Below are 23,833 nucleotides of genomic sequence, written 5' to 3' on the forward strand. Positions count from 1 at the left end.
AAAACCTCCCACACCTCCTAGAGTCTCTATTTTGGTTAATAGCATCAACATTATGTATTCACCAAATCGGTAAAATTGAGGGACATCTTAGATATTTAATCAGTCAGATATACCTTAGTAGCTGATCACCTAGTCACCTGCCTCCTCTCCATTTCTACTGTTCCTTTCTAGATTCATGTTCTTTACTATCTTATCTCCACTGTTCTGCAGTCAACCCAATAAACGCATGTTCCTGAAACTAGTGGTTCTCAAAGTATAGTCTCCAGACCAGAAGACACCTGAGGCTTTGGGAAACACTTTGTTTTAATCAGCCCTCCAGGTGATTCTGATGGATGTCCTTATAATCCACCTACTGTGTGTCCCCAGGATTTACATTTCTTAAAGAGAATGTTATCATGTTACTCCCCTGTTGCCTCAAAGATAACATACTAACTCTTAAATGAGCTCTCATGGAGGAGTCCCTCTCTACCTTCTCAGCTCGGTTTCTGCTCTTCTACATAGACAGCAGCTGTGCTCCAGCCATCACCGACTACTTGGAGTTCACCCAATGAGGCTAAGACAAAAGCAACGAAATCTTCACATAATAATTAGGCTTCATAATGAAAAGGACCAAGATGTTCCTGGATGTGATTTCACAAAGACCTGAAAGTGAATACTAAATTAGACAACCTTACAATTACTTTGTGACCATTTAAGAGTTATTATTTAACGTGGATTGTCAGCACTAGAAGCAAGTTTGAATGGAGACAAAGGTAGAAACTGGCATTGCAAATTGTGTTGACATGTACATTTAGAAGTACTGTTATAGCCTTTGAAAAAAACCCTTTCAACTATTTAGCTTTGTAACACCAAGAAATATAGATGAAAATAATTATATTGAAGTATTTAGCCTGTTAAAGGAATAAACCTTGACAAAATAGCATTGATTCCAAGGTATCTTGGTGACAGAACACCTGTTAATATATTAATGAATATTGATATATTCATTACTTTATGAAAAAAAGCAAAGATTATGAGAATTTTATCTCCATTATAAATAGATAGGAAACTGGGGCTTAACCTAGTGTTTGAAGCAAAGTAGTTGGTTAATAAATGGCGGAGCCAGAATTTGCTGATTTAACCACCATGTTACTCATCTATATTTTTCCAGCTTAACTACCACCAGGTACTATGTATATGTGCGCACACACACATGCCATGTAGGCAAAAGCAATATGATCTTTATAAGAAAAAATGTGTAACTGAGACTAAAGAATAGTTCAGTTCCAACCAGAACTTTCTACCCTAGGTCAAAGTTGGACATTTTAGATTTCTTTGAGAATATTTTGTACTCCCCTCATAGCAAAATTTAATGAAATGTTGTCAATATCCAGAGCAAGCTAGAAAAAGAGGACTAAAACTCATGTCTGGTCTAAACGCTTAGTCTAATAGTTACTAGCAATAAACTGTGCAGTCGGTTTACCTCCCCTTTCTCCTGGAAAGAACATTCTTCACTTGAGGGAACTCTCATCCCTACCTCAAACCTGCTGTGCACTGGGGGAGACTGTACCTCCCAGACCACAGCCGTTGGTGACTTTGGATACAATCACTCTGGAAAGAGTGACTTTGCCCTTCTGGGAGTAGAGACATGCTAGGATTGAGATGCAACCTGTGGGAGGAGGAGTGGGTCTACATCAGAGAACAATAAAGCCAGCACCTACAGAGAAGAGATGAGACACAGAGTAGCCTCAAAATGTTCCAGGAATAAAGTACTTGCGGAGCTGGCTCCATCCCTGTGGCCTTAGAGCGCCACCGGCTCCTCTAGTTCTTTACGCTAGGACAGTAATGGCCAGGGAATGCCCTTTGGGCCAGCTTCACATAGATTTCTGTTGATCGCCAAGTGTCCTAATAAATACAAGCAATGTTTTCAAAATAATATATTACAGAAAGAATAATTTTTATTACTCAGAATTTTTTGATTGAATAAGTTTGTACAGAATGACATTTTATTCCATTAAATAGCTGAAGTTTACAAGCTTATAAAATATGTAACAATGAGATAATGATTAGGTTAAATGGTTACATTAAGGTAAGTATCAGGGGACAATACATTTTTAATAGGAAAAGACCATATGTACAATGTAACAGTGTAACTGAATTCATTTCTTAGTGTCTTGTATCATCACAGAAATACTTAGTCTTACCATAATAAATGAAATAAAATTCTTTCCGGGGTTGAATCAGAGCACCACAGTGCTTTACTACATATATACATATATTATCTTAGAAGTCTGTGCACTCATGAAAATGCATAGGAAAAACCCCACAGAAATCAGCGTTCTTCGTAGACTTTGCAGATAATTTTAATCTGATTCTTCACTGCTGAAGTAAGAGCTGTCACAGTATTCAGTCGTGTAAAGAAATTTACGAACAATTGGGTTCATCTTCGGTATCCAGTGTCGGGGAATCAGAAACGTTGAAAGATTAAATAAATCTACAAATACCTTGTACCTATCACTGAAAAAACATATACAGATGTTTTAGATTTATTTTGAAATGAAATATTTTAAAATTTTCATCAATTTTATTTCTCAAAGAATATTTTGCCATGAATAACTAGTATTAAATATTGTATTTTATATTACCTATTGTATATGTCATATATATTATATTAAGTACTATTAGTATTAATATTGCCCCATTTTTTATTTTGTATCCAAAGTTCATGCCCATAAAACCATATTATTGATCCGACCAAGCTGGTTCAGATTAAAACCTAGCCTTATTATTGTCTCATGTTGAACTTTTAAACAGTATGCAAAATAATAAAGCATCCAAAGTTTTTAGTCATTCATTAGAAAATATTTTCCACCTGCAAAGTAGCTGCCAAGTAACTGACATAAATGAATTTATAAATCGAAATGCCATCTTAGATTTATAATAAACTAGAGGCCTGGTGCACAAAATTCCTGCATGGGGGGTGTGTCCCTCAGCCCAGCCTGCACCCTCTCCAATCTGGGACCCCTCGAGGGATGTCCGACTGCCTGTTTAAGCCTGATCCCGGTAGGATCGGGCCTAAACGGGCAGTCAGACATCCCTCTCACAATCCAGGACTGCTGGCTCCCAACTACTCACCTGCCTGCCTTCCTGATTTCCCCTAACCACTTCTGCCTGCCAGCCTGATTGATGCCTAACTGCTCCCCTGCCAGCCTGTTCGCCCCTAACTGTCCTCCCCTCCAGGTCTGGTCACCCCTAACTGCCCTCCCCTGCAGGCCTGGTCCCCCCCAACTGCCCTTCCCTGCAGGCCCAGTCGCCCTCAACTTCCCTCTTCTGCCAGCCTGGTTACCCCTAACTTTATTCCCCTGCAGGCCTGGTCTCTCCCAACTGCCCTCCCCTGCTGGCCATCTTGTGGTGGCCATCTTGTGTCCACATGGGGGCAGCCATCTTTGACCACATGGTGGCAGCCATTTGTGTGTTGGAGTGATGGTCAATCTGCATATTACTCTTTTATTAGATAGGATAGAGGCCTGGTGCATGGGTGGGGGCCAGCTGGTTTGCCCTGAAGGGTGTCCCGGATCAGGGTGGGGGTTCCCTTGGGGCATGGGGCAGCCTGGGTGAGGGGCCTGTGGTGGTTTGCAGGCCGGCCACACCCCCCGGTGACCCAAGCAGAGGCCCTGGTATCTGGGGTTTATTTATCTTCTATAATTGAAACTTTGTAGCCTGGAGCGGAGCCAAGCCTCCTGCTTGCTCTGTGACTGCAGCCATTTTTGTTGGGATTTATTTATCTTCTATAATTGAAACTTTGTAGCCTTGAGTGGAGGCCTGGGCCAGCCAGGGTGTGCAGAAAGCTTGGCTTCCTCCATTGCCAGGGAAACCCAAGCCTCCTGCTTGCTCTGTGGCCGCAGCCATCTTGGTTGGGTTAATTTGCATACTCACTCCTAATTGACTGGTGGGCATGGCTTGTGGGTATAGCAGAGTGATGGTTAATTTGCATATTACTCTGTTATTAGATAGGATGTCCAACAGAGTATTTTTGACACTAAACATTGCTTTGTGTTTTGTTAGTCAACTATTTTTTTATTTTTTTTATTATTTTAACTGTTGCAGTTTTATAGTGGAAGAGCATTTGCCTTTGAAGTCAAATCCTGTTCTGTTACTTCCAACTCCTGCAACCTTGGACGAGTTGTCTAAACCTCAGTGTCTTCGTTTCTAACTCTGTAAAATAAAAACTGCAGTCCCTGCTTCTGGCCAGGACTTTGTGAAGATTTGATGAGATAATGACACACTAGAAATGCTGTTAATTAGTGTTAATTATTCCCACCATTGGTGTGTGTGTGCTCATTTTGTACAATCATTTTATCTTAGATATTTACAGAATTTATTCCCAGGGAAAGAGAAAATATATAATGGTTGTGAAAATTTATACCAATGAATTTTCTAAATCATTCAACCTAGAGTTTCTTCCCAGGGAAAGTGGAAGTATAAAAATGATGAAAAATTGAACCTGTGAATTTTATAACTTAGACAATCTGGTGGTACAATTAGGAATGAAAACAATGTATGATAAGGAATTTTGGAGACTAAAGGGAACTATCTAACATATTCTTGATCTGATTATCTTTCTCAAAGGGTTTGTAAGTTTCTCAGTTTTCGGATGCATCTATCTATGTATCCTTCTATCTATAAGGCTGTGAATATTAAATAAAATAAGAACACAAATATCCTAGAAATAGTATCTCTACCATGTTTTAAATGCTCAGTAAATGTTGACCTTTTTCTTGTAAAAATTTTAAAAGGGCACTCCCTGGAGTAGATAGGAGTAGTTTCCATGCTATAATATATAGTCTTATCAGGAAATAAGAAACTATATTTTTAGCTGTATCATTCATCTCACCAAGAGTACATTGTGGACTTAATGATAAGTATTTTAATCTAGTCCAAACTTTAGCCAGAATGAGTTGACATTTTCTACCTGTATTGACTCCTCCATGCCCTCACAGACATTGGTACCATGCCCCTTTTCATCACAAGATGAAAATAATAAACTTCCAGAACTAAGAATTTATACAATGATCTCCAAAAGTTCTAATAGGAATGCCTTAATCTCACTACAAATGTGTTGTCAGCAGACAAGAGCAAGTATAAATGACTTTTTCTAGATAATGCCACATATACATGGAGAAACAAAAACTCGGTGATTTCCACCAGGATAAAAAGGTGTATTCCCCGTCTTACCTTACTGTTGAACGCAGGTACTGGTAGCCTGAGGACCCACCAGTGCCAGCTTTAGTGCCCAGCATTCTGTGCACCAGGCACACGTGGTTATCTAGGCAAACACACAAATTAACTCCATGGATATTTTTCTAAAAATCAGGGGTTGATAATGATTATTGCTTCTGAGAAAAAGGCTCACCCCTTATCACTTAGCCATATGGAAGGTTCACCTATGAGAGTCACATGAGACCAGCAGGTTGCCTGGCACCCCACTTGGTTCAGTACCCCATTTGACTCCATCCATATTTACATTTAGCCTATAAACAACATAGGAAAGAGTGGGGCCATAGTTCGATTTTAATGAGCTCTGGTTATTTTGCCTCTCTAGGTTTCTTATATTTTTTAAATTGTATTGTCATAAAAATAAATAAATTACTATTATATATTTTAAAGTTTTCCCTGGACCTAAAGTTTATTTTTTTCCTTCTGATTATCAAATAAAATATCTTCATGGGCTCCAAAGTTACTGTGGGCTCTAGGTACTGTCCCACTAGTGCATTGGATGCATAGACCCTCGGGGAGAATAATTGTCAAGCTGATTAAAAAAAAAAAAAAACTCACACAAAAGATGGAAGAAAAGAGAGAGCAAGAAGAAGGGCAGACAGGAGAAAAGGAGTAAAGGAGCCAGATCAGGGGAGAAGGGTTATAGGGGTGGAGCTGGGGGCGGGGGAGGACTTACATCTCCATTTGGTCATGAGTGTGTCTATTTCCATAAGAGAAGTCAGCAACTGGAAAGGGACCTGGAATCGAGGTTCTTCCCTAAAGGGAAAATAAAACAAGGGAATATATTCAAGCAAATCCAGTGTGTTAGGAAGCACATGGCTTTTATCATCTGTTGGCCCTGCAAACAGATATCAACTTTGCTCTTAGGAACTGAGGCATCATCTCTGGATTACCCAATCAGTCTTAGCTTCTTCATCTCAAAAATGGGGATACTACCCCTCAACTTACAGCATTTGTTTAAAGAGTCTAGAATATTCCATGTAATTTACAGCCAGTCACACCTAACATGGAATCTCATTAAAAGGCAATCAGATACCCTATCTCAGATTTCCCAGCTAATACAGTAAAAAACTTTTTCCAGACAAAGATATTAAAAACAAAATAAATACTGCATATATATGTATATATATATATATACATATATATATGTATATATATATATATATATATACACACACACACACATATATATAATATGTAATGTATATATTCTCTTTCTTCATCCAATCCTTCAACTAACTCAATATATTTTTTGCTTAATATACATAAACTTGAGTGGCATACATTTAGTAAGAGTTTAGGAAAAGAATCAAAAGATTTTGTTTATGTTATTCTGAAGAAAGATTGGAGAGGATTGCAATTTAAATAAATACAAGTAAATAATATATCCAGTAAACATAGGCATTTTTGCTAGTGTGCTATCTATTCTGACTCATTTAATTCATGAAACATGAAGATGAGGCCTTCATACATATAAAGGAGTATGCAGACATTTAAAGAACACTTCAAATGTATTAAACCGTGAAGTTAATTTTACTTGAAATTGTTGAATAAGCAGAACAAAGGTTTATAAGGTATTTCCACTTTACAGATTTTTATTTATTTATAAAACAGGAATAATTCTACTACATTGTTTAATAATGGAACACTTTTAATGACTAAATTTTTCAGGCAGATTGCACTGTGGTCTTTTTTGGCATTTATCATCCTATATAATAAAAGGCTAATATGCAAATTGACCAAACGGAGGGACGACTGTTTGCTATGACACATACTGACCACCAGAAGGCAGACGCTCAATGCAAGAGCTGCCCCCGGGTGGTCAGTGTGCTCCCACAGGGGGAGCACCACTCAGCCAGAAGCTGAGCTCACAGTTGATGAGTGCAGCAGCAGTGGCAGGAGCCTCTCCCGTCTCTGTGGCAGCGCTAAGGATGTCCAACTGCTGGCTTAGGCCTGCTCCCCACGGGCAGTGGGCCTAAGCCGGAAGGTGGACATCCCCCAAGGGCTCCCAGACTGCAAGAGGGCCCAGGCTTGGATGAGGGACCCCCCCCTCCAGTGCACGAATGTCATACCCCTGGCCTCTAGTAACATGATAAAATTATAAAAAGAATATTTTATTAATTTGAGTGGGTGTTTTTTTAACCAACTTCAGAGATAAAGTTAAACTTTTACTATTTAAAAAGAAAGAAAACCTCATGAAACCCTCACAATTAATTATTTTCTAAGCTTTCCATCAAAACGAAATAACTTAATAGAACTATGATTGAAATTTATAAGCTTTATATTTGATACATTATCTATAGCCAATCCTCAATTTTAACTTCTGTTTCTCTTCTAATTTGTTTTTACCTGTAAAAATTTATCATTAAGGCCCCCTGAAGCGCTCTGTATGAGAGTCGTCTTTCACCTGCAAAATACATAGCAAGTTTTAATTTAATAGGTTCATTTAGGGTAGTCATATTAATTTGGCACCATCACCTTAAACAATTGTTATATGTTTTTAGAAAGCAATGTAAGTTTTAGTTTAACATTTTATCCCTAGTTTGAAATTTGAAAAATATTATATAAAACATTGTTTTAATATTGGATTTTTAAAGGAGACTGAAATATATCTAGGATGTTCCAAAAAATTTTAACAGCTGTTAACATTTAATTTTCACTCATTTTCATGTTTAAGTTATTTGAACTAATGGGTGAAACCAGACTAAGCTTTGAACACAAAAAATTTATCCTAAAGTTCCACTAGATTTTTTTAAATGGAGATACATAAAAGATAAAGTTTACAGTACAAAACCAGCAATGGTTGACAAATTGAGGGCACACAAATACCAAACAGAATGATTCTTGATGTTTGGGATTCCATTTTTTTGAGTTATCAGCAGTACCTGGACCAGAATGGTCATCAATTTGAAAACAGGCATTGACAAAAAATTACTCATTTCTGTGGATTCTTTTAAATTTTGAAAATGAACTGTATGCTCTAATAACACTGACTTTATAATTATTCAAAATATGTATACATTTTTGGGAATATATATTAGACTCTGAACTACTTGAGAAGCCATTTTCCATGTACCTTGGTATTCCTCATATTTGACATATTATGTAAGTTTCTACCAATGTTTTTGAGATAAAATGACCATTTAAAACTGTTAATATAATGTTATCCTATATAACGCTAACCAATGTTTGTTTCTATGAGTAGAATATCAATTTTCATTTTATTTCCCCAAGTGGGATTCTTTTGATGCCACAATAGTACAGTGTCAAGAAACAATCCTTAAGAATAAAATTACCTACCTTTACTAAGAAGATGCTCATGACGTTTCTCATCAAATAATAAGAGTAACACCTCTTTTTGTTTGTGAAATTCAGCCATTTGTTCCTCCTTTTCCTCTGACTCCTCTTTAGCCTTTGGAGAAAATACTTAATTAATATTCCCACAACAGAGAATAGATTCTTATTTTACAAAACATTGCCTTTGAGAAGTAGACTGGCCAGGTGCAGAAAAGGTGTACTTGGAATATTTACCATTTCACCTTATATTACAACTTGAAAATTATGGTTTATGAGAAGGGATCTTCTTCATAGTCACTGGTTCTATCCTTCAAGCTTAAGTGATTTATCAATCTTAAACATCCTACCTAATAAAGAGGGAATATGCTAATTAACCCTCATGCCATCACAAAAATGGCAGCACCCACAGCCAATAAGGATCTAATATGCTAATTGACTGTCCCGCCCTCAAAGATGGCGGTGCCCACAGCCAATAAGGAGGGAATATGCTAATTGACTGCCACACCCTCAAAGATGGCGGCACCCACAGCCAATAAGGAGGGAATATGCTAATTGACTGCCACACCCTCAGAAATGGTGGTGCCCAGTTCCCTCAGCCCCCTGGGGTGTCAGGCACATGACAAGGCTGGGCCCACCCCCAGATGGGCCTGGCTGCTCCACACACCTGCCTCTGGAGTTCCTAGTCCCCTCTGCCCCCCAGCGGCCCAGGGCCAGCCTGAGGTGCAGGTAACCAGGGCTGGCTGAGGCTTGCGCTGCTGGCAGTGCAGCAGTAGAGGTGTGATGGGGTGTCACCTTCCCCTGATCGCCAGGTTGCCTCCCACCCCTGAGGGCTCCCAGACTGTGAGAGGGGGCAGGCTGGGCTGAGGCACCACCCCTCCAGTGCATGAATTTTCATGCACCGGGCCTTTAGTTATTTTAATAAGTATCATGAGTCCTGGGCTCAGGTGGGTATAATGATACAAGTGGTCAATATGACCAAATATTTGACAAAAATTATTTAGTACAGTAAGGTTATTCCACTCAGGAAAATTACGAATTCCTAGTCAGGAAAACTATTAATGCTACTGAAATTCTATATTCAGTATTATAACCTGTAAATGTAATTTATTAGATATATTTCATACTTTTCTTTTTATTCATTTCATATCAATTGATTTGTTTAAGAAAATTATTATTTTTCTGCCTACAGCACATGCTCTACTTATAAGCCAATTAATTAAGCTGAAAAAAAAATTAGTTAACCCAATTATCTTCAAGTTCTCAGAAGAACCAAACTGTTAAAAAGTTGTATGTTTACTATTGCCAAGTAAATATTCCTTTTTTTAGCAAATGTCATGCTCAGGTGATAAATAAAATAGTGAGCAAAAATTGAGTCCCATGATCTTATTCAATATATTATGTAGTGGGAATAATAAGATGTAGAACAAATAATCACCCGAACATTAAATATTGAACACTCAGGAGTGTCCCATACCATAGTGGTATGCAGAAGCAGTATAGTGCCATGATAACATAGTAGTAAGGGAGTCAGAAAAGGCCTTCCTGAAGACCTTGAGCCAATACCGAAGAATGAAAAGGAGTTACCTGGGGAAGAATATTCCAGAGAATAACATAAAAAGACTGGTGATAAACTCAAAGAACTAAATTCAACCTAAAGGAAATTCAGTATGACTGGCCCTCAGGAGATCATAAAATGCCTTGAAGATTATATTAAGGATTTTTATTGTTATGCTGAAAGCAATGGGAAAACATCAAAGTGTTTTATGCAGAAGTCAAATGTGACTAGATTTGCATTTTGAAAAGATTACTCAAACTGCAGCGTGGACAATAAATTGGAATGGAGCCATATTGTAAGCCTTGTCAAATAGTTGAGAGAATATGACTTTAGTCCAGGTGGAAAACAATGACAGTCTGCACTTGATGGGTGGTGGTAGATCAAAGAGAGATACTTGAGATCTATTTAGAAGGTTAAGTCAATAGCATTTGGTGATAGCTTGATGAAGTCAGTTGAGGAAGAGGGAGTTGCCAAGGACCAATAGTACCAGTCTGACTTGGCACACTAATTTATAGGAGAAAAACTTAGAGAAGACCAAGTTGATACAGGAGTGGATGAAAGGGAATTATTTTTCTTTTAATCAGTGTATGTTTGAAAAGACCAGGAAGAAATATAAATTAAGGTGTTAAGTATATGATCTGAAATTTAAGAGGATATCTACGCTAGAGGTATTTGTTTGAGAATTACTGGTGTATAAGTAGCTATTGGAGGAGTGGGTATAAATGAGTTAATGTAGTGAAATAATATAGACAAAGGATACAAAGGCTATAAGCCAATGAGTTGGGAAATACCACCATTTACTTGTCTAATGAGCCAGTAATGGAGGCAGAGAAATTAGACATTTAGATGAAGATAAAATATTGTGTACCAAATCCAAGAGGGGTGGGGAGAATGTTCAAAAAGGTGTTAAATAGTCATTAGTATTGAACGTCACTGTTAGCTCAGGATAAGTGAAGATAAAAAATTGTCATTGGATTTATGTACATGGAGGTTATTTGTGAATGATGGGACAAGAAGACAGACTTGATTGAGTTGAAGATTGGATGAAAAATAAAGGAATAATTATACTAACTACTGTTCTAAAAACACTTTATAGCTATTAATCTAATTTAATGCTCATAATAATCCTATGAGGTAGATACTCTTATTTTCTATTCAATGATGAAAGTGAAGCAAAGAGAAATTAAGTCAAAGACGTTCAATGTCACACAATTAGGAAGGGCAGGTGGAACTTGAACACATGCAGTGTGACTTCAAGACATTAAGTACTACTGATAAAGCCTCTCAGGACATAGATTAAAACAACTCCTTCAAGAAATTTAGTCAAGAAAAAAGGAAGAAAGGCCTGTAATTTGAAGGAAATGAGGAATCAAAAAATCAACAATATTTTCTTAAGTGAGAAACTTGACATTGTCTGAGAACCAATAGGAAGAACTGGGCCTTTATGAGCCTATTTCTGTCTAGAATTAGTCATAATCTTGAAATGTTCAATAGAAATAAAAAAGGTATATTAAACTCATCTATTTATCAAAGAAACTCTTGCTTACAATGAAATTCTTAATTTAATTTTATTGTACATAAAATTAAATCAATCATGTAATATAGTCTAAGTATATGCTTTTGTGAAAAAAAATAACATAAAAATTGTAAGTTTAAGAGATAAGTAGAAAATTATTAAAATAAAATTTTCAATACTTCTTTCTGTAGTAAACTTATATTTACTTAAGGCATCATAAATACCTGAATCATACTGAATTCTTCTTCCAGGCCTTTAACAATATTTTTTTCCAACTTTTCCCAGAAGTTAAATCCATGTCGCTCTAAACCTGGTGTTCTTTCCAGCCATGCCTTAAGTAAACATTATTTTTAAGTTAATATATTGTAAAATTTTAAATATGTGAGATACATTGTAACTAACATTTATGAACTTGAAACAGAATATTTTCATGGTTTTGAGAAACATATAATAAGGTGCTTTTGTGTGTAAATATTTTCTTTCCCTTCAATTTCTTCATTTAAAAATAGAAATCTATTCTATCTCCTCTCTTACTTTTTAATGAACTCATATTACTGCTGTTTAATCTTTATTTATTAAGAACTATGACTGGCTGGAGCGGTTCAGTGGTTGAGCATCAACCTATGAATCTGAAGGTCATGGTTCGATTCCCGGTCAGAGCACATGTCAGGGTTTCAGGCTCCATTCCCAGTAGGGGGCGTGCAGGGTGCAGGAAGCAGCCAATCAATGATCCTCTCTCATCATAGATGTTTCTATCTCTCTCTCTCTTTCCCTTCCATTCCTCTCTGAAATCAATTTTATATATATATATATATATATATATATATATATATATATATGTACATATATATGTTTAAAAAGAAATATATTACAAAAATCTCAATTTTGTTCTATAAATCTACGAACATATGTAAATATTGTTTTAATGAAGTCTCTGGTTTATTCTCAAAGTACTTTATGTCTTAAGATCTGAAGGAATTAAAACATGTATAATATATGATCTCTTCTAAATGCAGGAGCATGGTATAATTAGCAACTTTGAAATACACTAACTACTCAATTATTTTAATATTCCACAAGACTTTTTAATCAGAAATAAACCTAATTCATACATCCCTATGGGTTCTTATTTGGGTTTGAAATTAGCTTTCTGATTCTTTCTATCCCTATCTTTCTTTATAAGCTGGTATATATATATATATATATCCATATTAACTGTAACCAGGGGATTAGTGTGCAGAATATAATTCACTAAAAGAAAAGTTTAATCTTCAAATGAAAAGCCTCTATAAAGGAAATCAAGACAATACAATAGTTACTTAATAATTTATTTATGAAGAAAGAAATTAGTAATTTCTCAAGACCATTATAGACCCTTGGGGAAGTAAAACATAAAAGGAAAAATTCTAAAGAGTATATACTCTTAGTAATACGGTTTAATTGACAAAAAATACACAACTTGTGGGACTTTTCGATTACAAATGATTTTAAAGAAATAAAGCTTATTAAACAATTAACCTCACTTAGTTTAAAAATCCTCAAATTAAATTTGCTTAGTAGGGATGTTTAAAAGAATTGCTTTAATAAGATGAGGAGGTTATTGAATATTAACATATAATTGGTTATATAAATATTTCTAAAATTCTCAAGAGAGTTCTTAATATTTAAATACTTTAATTAGTTGAATTTATAAATTTAAGCATTTTATAAATTGTTTTTACTTACAATTAATGTGACCAAACTTTGATATTAGTTGTACAATTCTTATCTAGCAGAAGCTACATTAAAAAGAGGTATGTAGACCTTAGAAATAGTATTTGAGCACGTACCTCCACTAGTTGCAAAAGTGTTTTTTCCCGCTCCGACTTCAGTAGCAGTTCATTTTCTTCTCCTTTGAAGTTATCACGATAATGTCTCCTGTTGTAAGGGACTCTTAAACTCTGAAAAATACCCAACTTGTTTTCTAATAGTCGGAACTGTAAACTCTGGAAGCCTGATGCTGGAGATAAGTATTCTCTTTGAGAATAAATGAGGGAAGAGAAGAAAAAGAGAGCAATGTGTTGACATTGTAAGTCACAGTTTTACTCTCCTAGATATCATCAAGAACACAAACACACAGCTGCCTAGAATTGGACCTATGGTTCGGGCATTACTGAAATAAGGAAAATGAGTTACCTAAACACCATTGTTGATATCTGTCAACCAATTTAAAGTTGAAATGTCTGTATAGTTTGTAAAGTGTCATATGTATGTAGACATGCAGAAATACATATACACATATATGTGTATGTGTGTATACTAAATGTCTTCTTAAAATAAAAACAGGTGGGCATTGAACAATATATTTTTTCAATAGTGCTAAAAGACTCTTCATAATTTATAAATATTATTCAGTCCCTCCTAAAACTTATACTGTGTGTGTGTGTGTATGTGTGTGTCTATGAGGCTTTTATTTTTTTTAATCCATTTAACTTTTTCACCTAGCCCCCTATTTGCTTCCCTCTGACAGCTGTCAGTCTATTCTCTGTATCTATGAATCTGTTTCTACTTTGTTAGTTTATTTTGTTCATTAGATTCCACATATGAGTGAAATCATATGGTATTTGTCTTTCACTGACTAGCTTAATTCACTTAGGTTAGGATAATGCTCTCCAGGTCCACCCATGATGTCGCAATGGGTAAGATTTGCTTTTATTTCTAGCTGAGTAGTATTCCATTATCTAAAACTTACATTCCATCATTGATGTCACTACCTATTATTATTATGAGCACCATTGACATACTGTAAGTATAATACAGGGATGTTGCCTAAGACAAAAAAAAGGCAATCAAAATGTTATTACTCCTACCCTACACAGCTATACAACATCTTACATTTTTGTAAGTGTCTTTCATCTAATTGGTACTAAGACTTCAATTTTTTTAATCCACCACAAAGGAATTTTGCTACATTTCTTTGAATGTCAAACATGTTGGTCTATATGTTACATTATCAAATGCACCTAATGTTCTAGGAAAATCTATTTTTAAATTTGGTATGATAAAAGCTTTTTTCTGAATATATATGTATATATCTCATATATACATATATATACATGTATACATATATGCATGTATTCATACATACACATATACATATATGTGCGTACATATATACACACATATATATCCTATATAATAAAGAGGTGATATGCAAATTGACCATCACTCCAACACACAAGATGGCTGCCCCCATGTGGTCAAAGATGGCCGCCCCCATGTGGACACAAGATGGCCACCACAAGATGGCCGGCAGGGAAGGGCAGTTGTGAGCAATCAGGCCAGCATGGGAGGGCAGTTGGGAGTGACCAGGCCTGCAGGGGAGGGCAGTTAGGGGTGACCAGGTCTGCAGGGGAGGGCAGTTCGGGGCGACCAGGCCAGCAGGGGAGGGCAGTTAGGGGCAATTGGGCCAGCAGGGGAGGGAATTTAGGGGCAACCAGGCTGGCAAGGGAGTCAGTTAGGGGTATGGGCCAGCAGGGGAGGGCAGTTGGGGGTGACCAGGCCTGCAGGGGAGGACAGTTAGGGGCAATCGGGCCGGCAGGGGAGCAGTTAAGCATCTATCAGGCTGGCAGGGGAGTGGTTAGGAGGTGATCAGGCTGGCAGGCAGAAGCAGTTAGGGCCAATCAGGCAGGCAGGCAGGTGAGCTAGTTGGGAGCCAGCAGTCCTGGATTGTGAGAGGGATGTGTGGCTGCCCGTTTAAATGGGCAGTCAGACATCCCTCGAGGGGTCCCAGATTAGAGGGTGCAGGCTGGGCTGAGGGACACCCCTCCCCTGTGCATGAATTTTGTGCACCGGGCCTCTAGTGTATATATAGCTTTGGTTGCCTGGAAATGTAGAACTAAAATTGATAATTCAATCCATGACTTATTGTGATGCTTTTTCTGACATCCTTCTTTATCTATCACCCCTGTTTCTCTTTTATTTTTAGCTTTTAGTTTTTACAAAATTTGTTATATGCATTATATTAGCCACTTTAGCCATTTTGACAAGTAGTCTAAAATTATTTTTGGAGGAAAACAGGGCACAACGATGAGTTGAAATTAATTAATCATATTATGTTTGTATGTAAAAACAAGTGATGAAAAGTTTTTAATAACTTCTCAAATTCTTTATGAGTAAGACTCCCAAGTGCTGATAGTGACAGGCTCCTCATGTCACACAACACACGTGCCCTCCTTTACCCCACCAAAGTGAGAAGGTGAACCCCACTGAGCTATCACAAAGCCACAGGTGCATACCTGAAGTCGTTGAAATCCAAGGCTGTCATCGTTTCCAGGACAGAAAACTGCTCTACCAGTAGTTTAAGGATCACCACCACTCGATGCATTCGCGCAACAATCTTAAGCATATTCCTTTCATCCCTGACCTGATGGTTAAGAAATGAGACACTAAGAAATCAATTCTGATTTTTAGAAGTTACAAAATAGACTACAAACAATTGTACATTCCTATGAACTTTATCTTTATTTCAGAAAGAAACATTGGAAGTATAATTCTGTGAATATTGAACTAATGGTAACTGAATTGTTTGCAAGGAATATCTGCAAAATCAGAATCATATATCTTTCTTTAAAAATAGAAAATCACAGCCCAGCCAGCATGACTCAGTGGTTGAGCATCCACCTATGAACCAGGAGGTCTCAGTTGGATTCCCAGGTCAGGGCACATGCCTAGGTTGCGGGTTGGATCCCCAGTGCATGGCGTGTGGGAGGCAGCCGATCAATGATTCTCTCTCATCATTGAAGTTTCTTTCTCTCCTCTCCCTTCCTCTCTGAAATCAATTTAAAAAAATAGAAAATTACATGGAGGCAAGTTAGAAGTAAATTGTGGAAATCAACACCCACTCATTTTAAAACAAGTTTCTCTCTACATTTGCTTCAAGGAATAAAGGTCACAGTAGCATGGAAACTTCTGAGTGAGGATGAAGCAACATCAGAATAAATCTGCTCTTTACTGAGGGACAAAGTTGCCAATGACATAAAAGGAAATTGCAAGCACATATAGAAGAGGATTGCCTGTGTATAACTGTTCTCTTTTCCCCAGCCCCTCCTGAGTACCTAAGGCTGTGCCCTGTGTCTGGGAGGCTTGTGGGAACAGGAAGCAGGGCAGGAGGCAGGAGAATGCAGTTCAGACTCTGCCATCACCGGAGGTTCCACTGTTAGCACTCCGGTCGCCCTTGTCCTTTTCAGCCTTATTCTCCCCACCTCCTCGACTCTTTTCTTTGTTTCTTTCTCCTGCTGCTATTTTTTAAACCTCTGCCTGTTTACTTTCTTCATTATTGTTCCTACCTTCCCACAGCAAATATTCATTAGAAATACAACTCAGGTACTTATTCATTGCCAGCTATTCTAGCAATTTACCATCAGCTAAAACAACTATTCTTAATGGCAAAAAAAAAAAAATTAATAATAAGTGAGTTCTAAATAAGGGGCTTGAAACTGAAATTCAAAAGGAACTTGAATGAAATGTGAAGCTCTAGGGTAGCAATGGCATTGGGAAAATATGACTAAGCTCTTGTCCACTGGAGGGAAATAATTTTTTTTCATTAAGTAATAACCACCATTTTGTGTTCAATTTTTTCTCATTAGTAATATTTTTTACATTCTCCAAAAATAGCCTGGAACCAATATTGTGATATAACAACTCACATGGCCATTCTGAAAGATCTCACAAACAGAATCTAATTCCCAGAGGATTTGCTTAAACCAGAGTTCATAAGCTGCAATGAAAAAAAAACATGTCAGTTGGAAAGTTTTGGGAGCCTCTTTGACCATCTATATATATAAAAGCCTATGTGACGAAATGACCAAATGCCTGGTCGATCAGTTGCTACAACACGCACTGACCACCAGGGGTCAGAAGCTCAATGCAGGAGCTGCCCCCTGGTGGTCAGTGCACTCCCACAGCCAACCTCCCATGGCCGGCCAACCTCCTGTGGTCCCTTCCCCTGGCCAACCTCCCAAAGCCCTGTTAGCTGGCCAGTCAAGGGACCCCAACTGTGCATGAATTCGTGCACTGGGCCTCTAGTAATTATATAAAAGACATGGTTAACACATTGAAAGAAATAAAAATGCAATTTAAAAATCAAAAAATACCAATATAGCCCTAATTTATGCTATCACCAAATATTAGTGATAAATGTATAATAGCTGCCATTTATTGACTGTTTTAATATGCTATGCGTATTATCTATATGCTTTGTAGTTGTTATTATTATACTGATATCTCTCAACAAATATACTATTTAAGTCTTTTTAGGATATAGCACATAATCTAATTCTACAGTCCCCTTGGAAGATGGAGGTATGCAGAGAAGCAGAATTGACACTCAACTTCATCTTAAACTGAAACATCAATATTTACTAATCTGATGAATATGACAAAACGTTGGTTTCCAGGGGCTTAGAAAATTGGGGGGATGACAAGCTTATGAGTAGTCTAAATCTAAAACTTTGTCTTATTCATCTATTTCCCTTAGTATCTAGCACAGTGTTGGCATAGGATAAACGCAGGTAATTGTTTTATGAATAAATGAATTAAATAGCCAATGGAGTTAGTAGCTGAGCGTAGAAAACCAATAATCTTAGAGATCTCTACTGCATTCTACTTGGTGCTATTGTATGGTTGCAGCTATGTTTCTGCACTAATTAGGGGAATCAAATTATATTTTAAATTATATTTCAGGATACTTTTGGAATTTAATTTTCATAGTTGGACAAAGAGCAAAGCAGATATTTCCTTGATCAGTTTACGTAGCAATTTTTTAGGTTTAGCTTTTTGTGGCTTGCTCCATGACTCACTGATTATGTTTTGTAACTGAGGAAGGAAGGGAAAGTCTCCCTATAAAATAATGATAGCTACCATTTGCTGTATGCTTATTATGTGCTATACCTTGGGCTAAGTGCTTAATGCACATTACCTCATTTCATCTTCACAAGAACTCTATGAATGATAAAATACAACAATTTTCTCCATTTTACACATGGGAAAATGGAAAGAGTTACTGGTTAAGGAACCTGACCAAGCTTTCCCAATTTATAATGGTAGAGATGGGATTCTAAACAATTTTCTGATTCCAAATTTTTGCTACCCTGCCATGATTTCCCCCCTATTGATCTTGTCTTTGTATACACCACCAATACAAATTAAGTAACTTATTTTCGTTTTTTAATTTTTACTCAAAGGAGTGAATCCTTTTAGCCAGTCAATGAAGCAAAAGACCATTTGAGGAAAAAATACAAAGAATTGGTAAGCCAAGAAATCATATCTAGAAATGGACCAATGAATAGCTTGGGTCATTGGGTCCTGGACAATCAGAGGATAGATAGTATTAGGACACCAACAATTTTAGAGTAAATCTTAGTATATTGGGGTCACAGACCTCTTTAAGACACATTCACAAAGTTTTGCACACAATTTCAGAGTTCAGAGACGTTCTAAACTCTCAAAGTCATGGACTCCTAAGTGAAAAACTACTGCTCATGTTGTACCACCACTGCCACTAACCTGGACCAGCCTCCAGTTATTCCCTCTCAATGTGACTTTCTGGGGCACCTTATAAACCTTGACCTCTATCCCCCAGTCAATGTGCCACAGATATTCTCCATGCAGGTGGGAGCAGTGGGTCTCTTGGGAGGAGGACTAGAGAGTGGGTTTGCCGACCACTGACCTAGTGTGGTTTTCTGAAGCAGTTTTAACACCTGCGGCAGATGTTCCTGACATGTGCTAAGCCACTCCCCAGTCCTGTGCATTTGTTTACTGGCAGTGACTGGTGAATGCACGCATTTACTAGATCTATTCAGTATACATTTCAAATTACAGTAACACATAGAAAAAAATTTTCTTTGAAATTAAACTTTTCATATATAATTAATTTTAATTCCACAAACATGTCTACATGAGTAAAAACAGGTAAGCTAACAAATTTGTCAAATTTTAAACATTCAGAAAACCTACTTCATTATAAAACAGACTTTCAGCTTTAACGGACTGCCCCTTGCCAGAATTAGTCCCTTATATCGGGATTTTACTGTATTTGAATTCTCTACAGGGATTGGCATGGCATGGCTCCTAAGGTTGCTTGGCTGCCTGCAGTAGAGGCTAAAGACTTGGAGATTTCTGAAACATGTGCTCCTCACCAAGGACACATTTACTGGGAAATGAGCTTCACCAACAGAGCTCTACAGCACATGAGACTGCAATCTAGTTGAACAGGAACAGCTTTGGTGTTGTCCCCAGCTCTCCTCTGGCCATCCAGACACCACTGATGCCAGACCAGAGCATTGATGTCTCCCTGCCTCTCAGTCATCGGCCCAGCCATGAAGACGGAGCCTCTGAGTGACCTGCAGGTGGCTGTGCAAAACAATATTGATGTGTCCTACTTCAGCTGCCTCATCCCACTCAACGTGCTTTCTGTAGAAGATGGCAAAAGGGAGCGCCAGGCCTTTCTTGCAACATGAAAGGATATTCCCAATGAAAATGAACTTCAGTTTCAGATTAAGGAATGCCATTTAAATGCTGGCACTGTTGCCAGCAAGTTGTAAAACTATTGTCAAGAGAATTGTGGAAGGGCGGACAGGACACGCTATATCAATCGCTGATGCTCACTAATGGCAATGTGGATCTTGGCTAAGCTAAATATCAGCCATGATATGCCAAACAGATGCAGTCACTGAAGTAAAGAGCTGCTAAAGTCTCTCAATACATCTAGCAGGTCTACAACAGCATTTTGAAAAAAGAATAGACTGGTCCAGTGCCATCAGGCCATCAGTTCAAATCAAGGACTCTTAAATGGAAGGAAGTGTAAAATCTGAACCCAAATATACTGAGGCTACCCGCCAAGGTAGTGGCTAGTCCAACCTGTGCTAACATTAGGGCACAACCTGTTGGATAGTTTTAGCTTCCTGTGAAGGTTTGTAGCCACAGCTTCAATCACTTCCCACCTCTTGCCACCTGCTGCTGCTATCTGTCCTTACTGTGAGCATCTCTGTACTGGGTCAATGCAGTTGGACATTTAGTAATTTGGGCTCATTTCAAAAGCAGAAAAAGACAAAAAAAATATTTAATCAAGGAACAGGATCACTGAAACATTTAAAAAAAAGAAAGAAAACACTGCCCAGAGGTTTGAAGTCTGAAAAGGATAAACACATTTTCAACTAGATTTACATTTTTGTTAAGTACCAGACTTATATGGGAGTATATAAAGTCACAATAAATTTGAGTGCTCTATTTCTTGAAAGTAATTTTTTTAACTTCCAAGTTGAAAAAATAGCAACATCGTACTTAAAAATTCTTTGTCAATTCCAAGATAAAAGTCTCCTTGGACATAGGACAAAGCTCAAAGTTCAACCTGATCCAACTAGCAGGGAAGTAACATAAAGAAGACTTACAAATCCCAGGAGGTCCTATGAGAACTAATCTGACAGTAAAATATTGTTGAGCATTTCTAACAAACGTGATTCCTTGATCTTTCACCATTTGACAGTTAAAAGAATTGTAGCTCTCCTCATTATTGATGGAAAATGCCGGTGGAATAGTTAGGTCCAAACTTTCTGTGCAACTTACCTTGATGAGTTATGATAAAAAGGTGTTCATCATGGATTTTATTTCCCTTTAGTTCACTTTGAAGCTCCTGTGCATTCAAAATTTTTTCCAGCTTTAAACAAAAAAGTAAATAAATAAACACCTGATTTTATACAAACTTCCAGCTATAAGATAAATGAGTTATGGGGATCTAAGGTATAACACAGTGATTATATTAATAACACTGTATTATATATATGAAAGGTACTAAAAGAGTGGATCTTAAATGTTCTCACCACACACCAAAAAATGGCAATGATATGACATAATAGGCGTGTTAGCTAAATGTTATACCGGTAATCATATAGAAATATATAAAGGTATCACTTCAACAGGTTGTGCACCTTCATCTTGCACAATGTTACATAACAATTATATCTCAATAAAACTTAAAAAATGTGACTGATTTTGAAATTGTAAAACTTGTTTTTTTATCAACTTTAATACAAAGTAGAATACAATACTGAAAAAAATTCCCAAATTCTCAAATTCTCAGGATTCATTCTATTTACTTTTTAAAAATTAATGAGTCTTATTATAAATAAACAGTAAGTTGAATCTATGGTTTTTACTTTTTCTGAAGAATATTATATTTGGTAGGATTCCATGATAACAAATGCTATCACACTCATTGAGAAGTCATTGTTCTTGTATCTCTTAAAATGAGTATGATAAAAGCTTGTCAAGTTGCTTAGCTGACTGTATCTTCCACTATTCTATTCGCCTAAAGAGCCTATTTGAAGAAGATTTTACCATAATTGATCAGCTTATCCTTAAAAACCCATAGATGAAGACATCCAGAGCTCTAACCATTTCACTTCTTAAACAATATAGAAGGCAAACAGGCTGAAACATACCCCAGAATAATCTCCAATATCTCCTTTGTATCATCCTTCTTTTATTTATTAATAATTTCAAGAAAGCATGGGTCTTTAACATTTCTATTTTTAAAAAATGGATTTAAAAGAGAATTTTTTCTGGAATCAGTTGTAATCACCTAGTCTAGGATTTAGTGAAGTTGTCGTATCTATACAAGTTGTACAATGCCTGCCAATTACATACACTAATCTGATCATTTACACTCTTGCGCCCAGATTCAGGATTCTCTGCTGAATTTTCATATGAGTTTCTTGAATTATTCTAACAAAGTTGAAAAGGCATAAATTTATATGGAAATGGATATCATTAGGTCCAGAAAACTATTTGATGAGTGAGAAAAAAAGAACTAGACAAAATATATGCCCAACAATGGAAGCTAAACACTATGATACTCAGCCACTTACATGCAGATAATTCCCATAGATAAGTCCTCCTTTGCTGGCTTTATTTATACCAATTTGTGATTTGTCTTCTTCATTGCCTTCTAAAGACAGTTTTCTTAAATCATACCTGCAGATTAAATATGTGATGTAAGAAAATAGATCTTGAGTAAGCACAGTAACTAATAATATGAGTCATTAAAATTCTCTTACTGCTATTTTTTTCAAGAGTATTAACAAGGGAATAAGGGTGACAGTTTTCAATGCTCTTGAAATTCAGAAACTAAAGTGTTCATACTTAGCATTTTTAAGAGCCTAACCATATTTAGAATAGAGATAAATACTTACTCAAAGTCATTTCTTAAGAATGGGCAGCCACTCATGGTGAAAACACACTGCCTGAAAAGGTTTGGCTCCAATGGAAGGTAGCATTGACCTTCCCAGATGTTCTGCTGCTGCCTTTTATTTATCCTGATCACCCTGATCCTGCCAATCAGCTTTCTCTGTTTACTCTTACTAGGCTCTCATTTCCATTGGTTCAGAAATTGAACCTCTGTAAACTTCAGAATGCACTTATGCTGGGGACAGTTTGTTGACTAGAATAATGACTATTCAGCTAAATTGAATCATTTCACTTGACCAGTTCTTTTTTTGTGTCCCAAATAACAAACACTAAATAAATCAATAGAGGCCAGGTTTAAAAAAAAAAAAAAAGATATTTTTAACTATTCTACTCCCAGGACACATTTGGCATAGAGTTAAGGCATGTAAGATGATGAGCTTGTAAATAAAACAAATATTTACTCTCTCACTCATAAGTATGGATATTCTTATAAGTCCTAAGACAAAAACTAAACTGGATGTCTCTGGGGAAAGAAAATCATTATAGGACAGAGGCAGGGTACATGCTCAAACCCCAATTCCATCTCATCTTCACAGTTCTTCTGGCCTAAATCTCATAATTAGCAGTAGTTGTGGGATGCTCTATTGTATTGGAACTTAAATAGACATGACGGATTTATTCTTCAACTATGGCATCCCAATTACAGGCCATTTGGAGTCATCCAAATTGGGATGCTTTGTCTCTAGATAAAAACAATAACATGTCCACAATTTAAAACAGTGTCAGTGACTAAATATTCTTCATGGAAAATATTACGTATTGGTTAAGTTCTTTTGAGGACTATTCAGCCAGCACAGAAAGCTCCATCACCCTGCCCTTAGTACACCATTGCTAAGAAGCTAAAGACAGCATTTCTCATTATTTGACCCTCTAAAATGGTCGATTTATGTGTAATTTACCAAAGTAATTAAAGGCCAAAAAGTTTA

The 23,833-nt window shown here is 36.9% G+C and overlaps 2 protein-coding genes across 4 annotated transcripts in view; one reads left to right on the plus strand and one right to left on the minus strand.

Annotated features, from left to right (window-relative positions):
* The window catches only part of CTSO (cathepsin O), a 39,862-nt gene extending 20,010 nt beyond the window's left edge, over positions 1–19,852 (plus strand). Inside the window, exon 8 of one of the 2 annotated variants that reach the window (XM_080674971.1) lies at positions 19,714–19,852. In XM_080674971.1, the coding sequence (XP_080531097.1) occupies positions 19,714–19,760 (47 nt within the window). In that variant the 3' untranslated portion in view covers positions 19,761–19,852. Of the gene's footprint in view, positions 1–4,086; positions 5,611–19,713 lie in introns of those variants that run through there. The other variant, XM_080674973.1, reaches the window with a different exon arrangement.
* Positions 1,908–23,114, minus strand: TDO2 (tryptophan 2,3-dioxygenase). Of its 2 annotated transcripts, none has more exons than XM_080674969.1 (12): positions 22,853–23,114; positions 22,529–22,634; positions 21,228–21,318; positions 17,312–17,382; positions 15,902–16,029; positions 13,454–13,640; positions 11,849–11,956; positions 8,557–8,668; positions 7,606–7,663; positions 5,933–6,012; positions 5,215–5,305; positions 1,908–2,496 (listed from the first exon to the last, which is right to left on the minus strand). In XM_080674969.1, exons 1-12 carry the CDS (start codon positions 22,885–22,887, stop codon positions 2,343–2,345), a joined length of 1,221 nt encoding a protein of 406 aa, XP_080531095.1. In that variant the 5' UTR covers positions 22,888–23,114; the 3' UTR covers positions 1,908–2,342. The 2 variants fall into 2 exon arrangements, with proteins under 2 accessions (XP_080531095.1, XP_080531096.1); XM_080674970.1 differs by having other exon boundaries at positions 1,918–2,423; positions 22,853–22,980.
* Positions 23,115–23,833: the final 719 nt, after the last annotated feature.

This window comes from Plecotus auritus (assembly GCF_963455305.1).
Source record: "Plecotus auritus genome assembly, chromosome: 6".
Lineage (NCBI taxonomy): Eukaryota > Metazoa > Chordata > Mammalia > Chiroptera > Vespertilionidae > Plecotus > Plecotus auritus.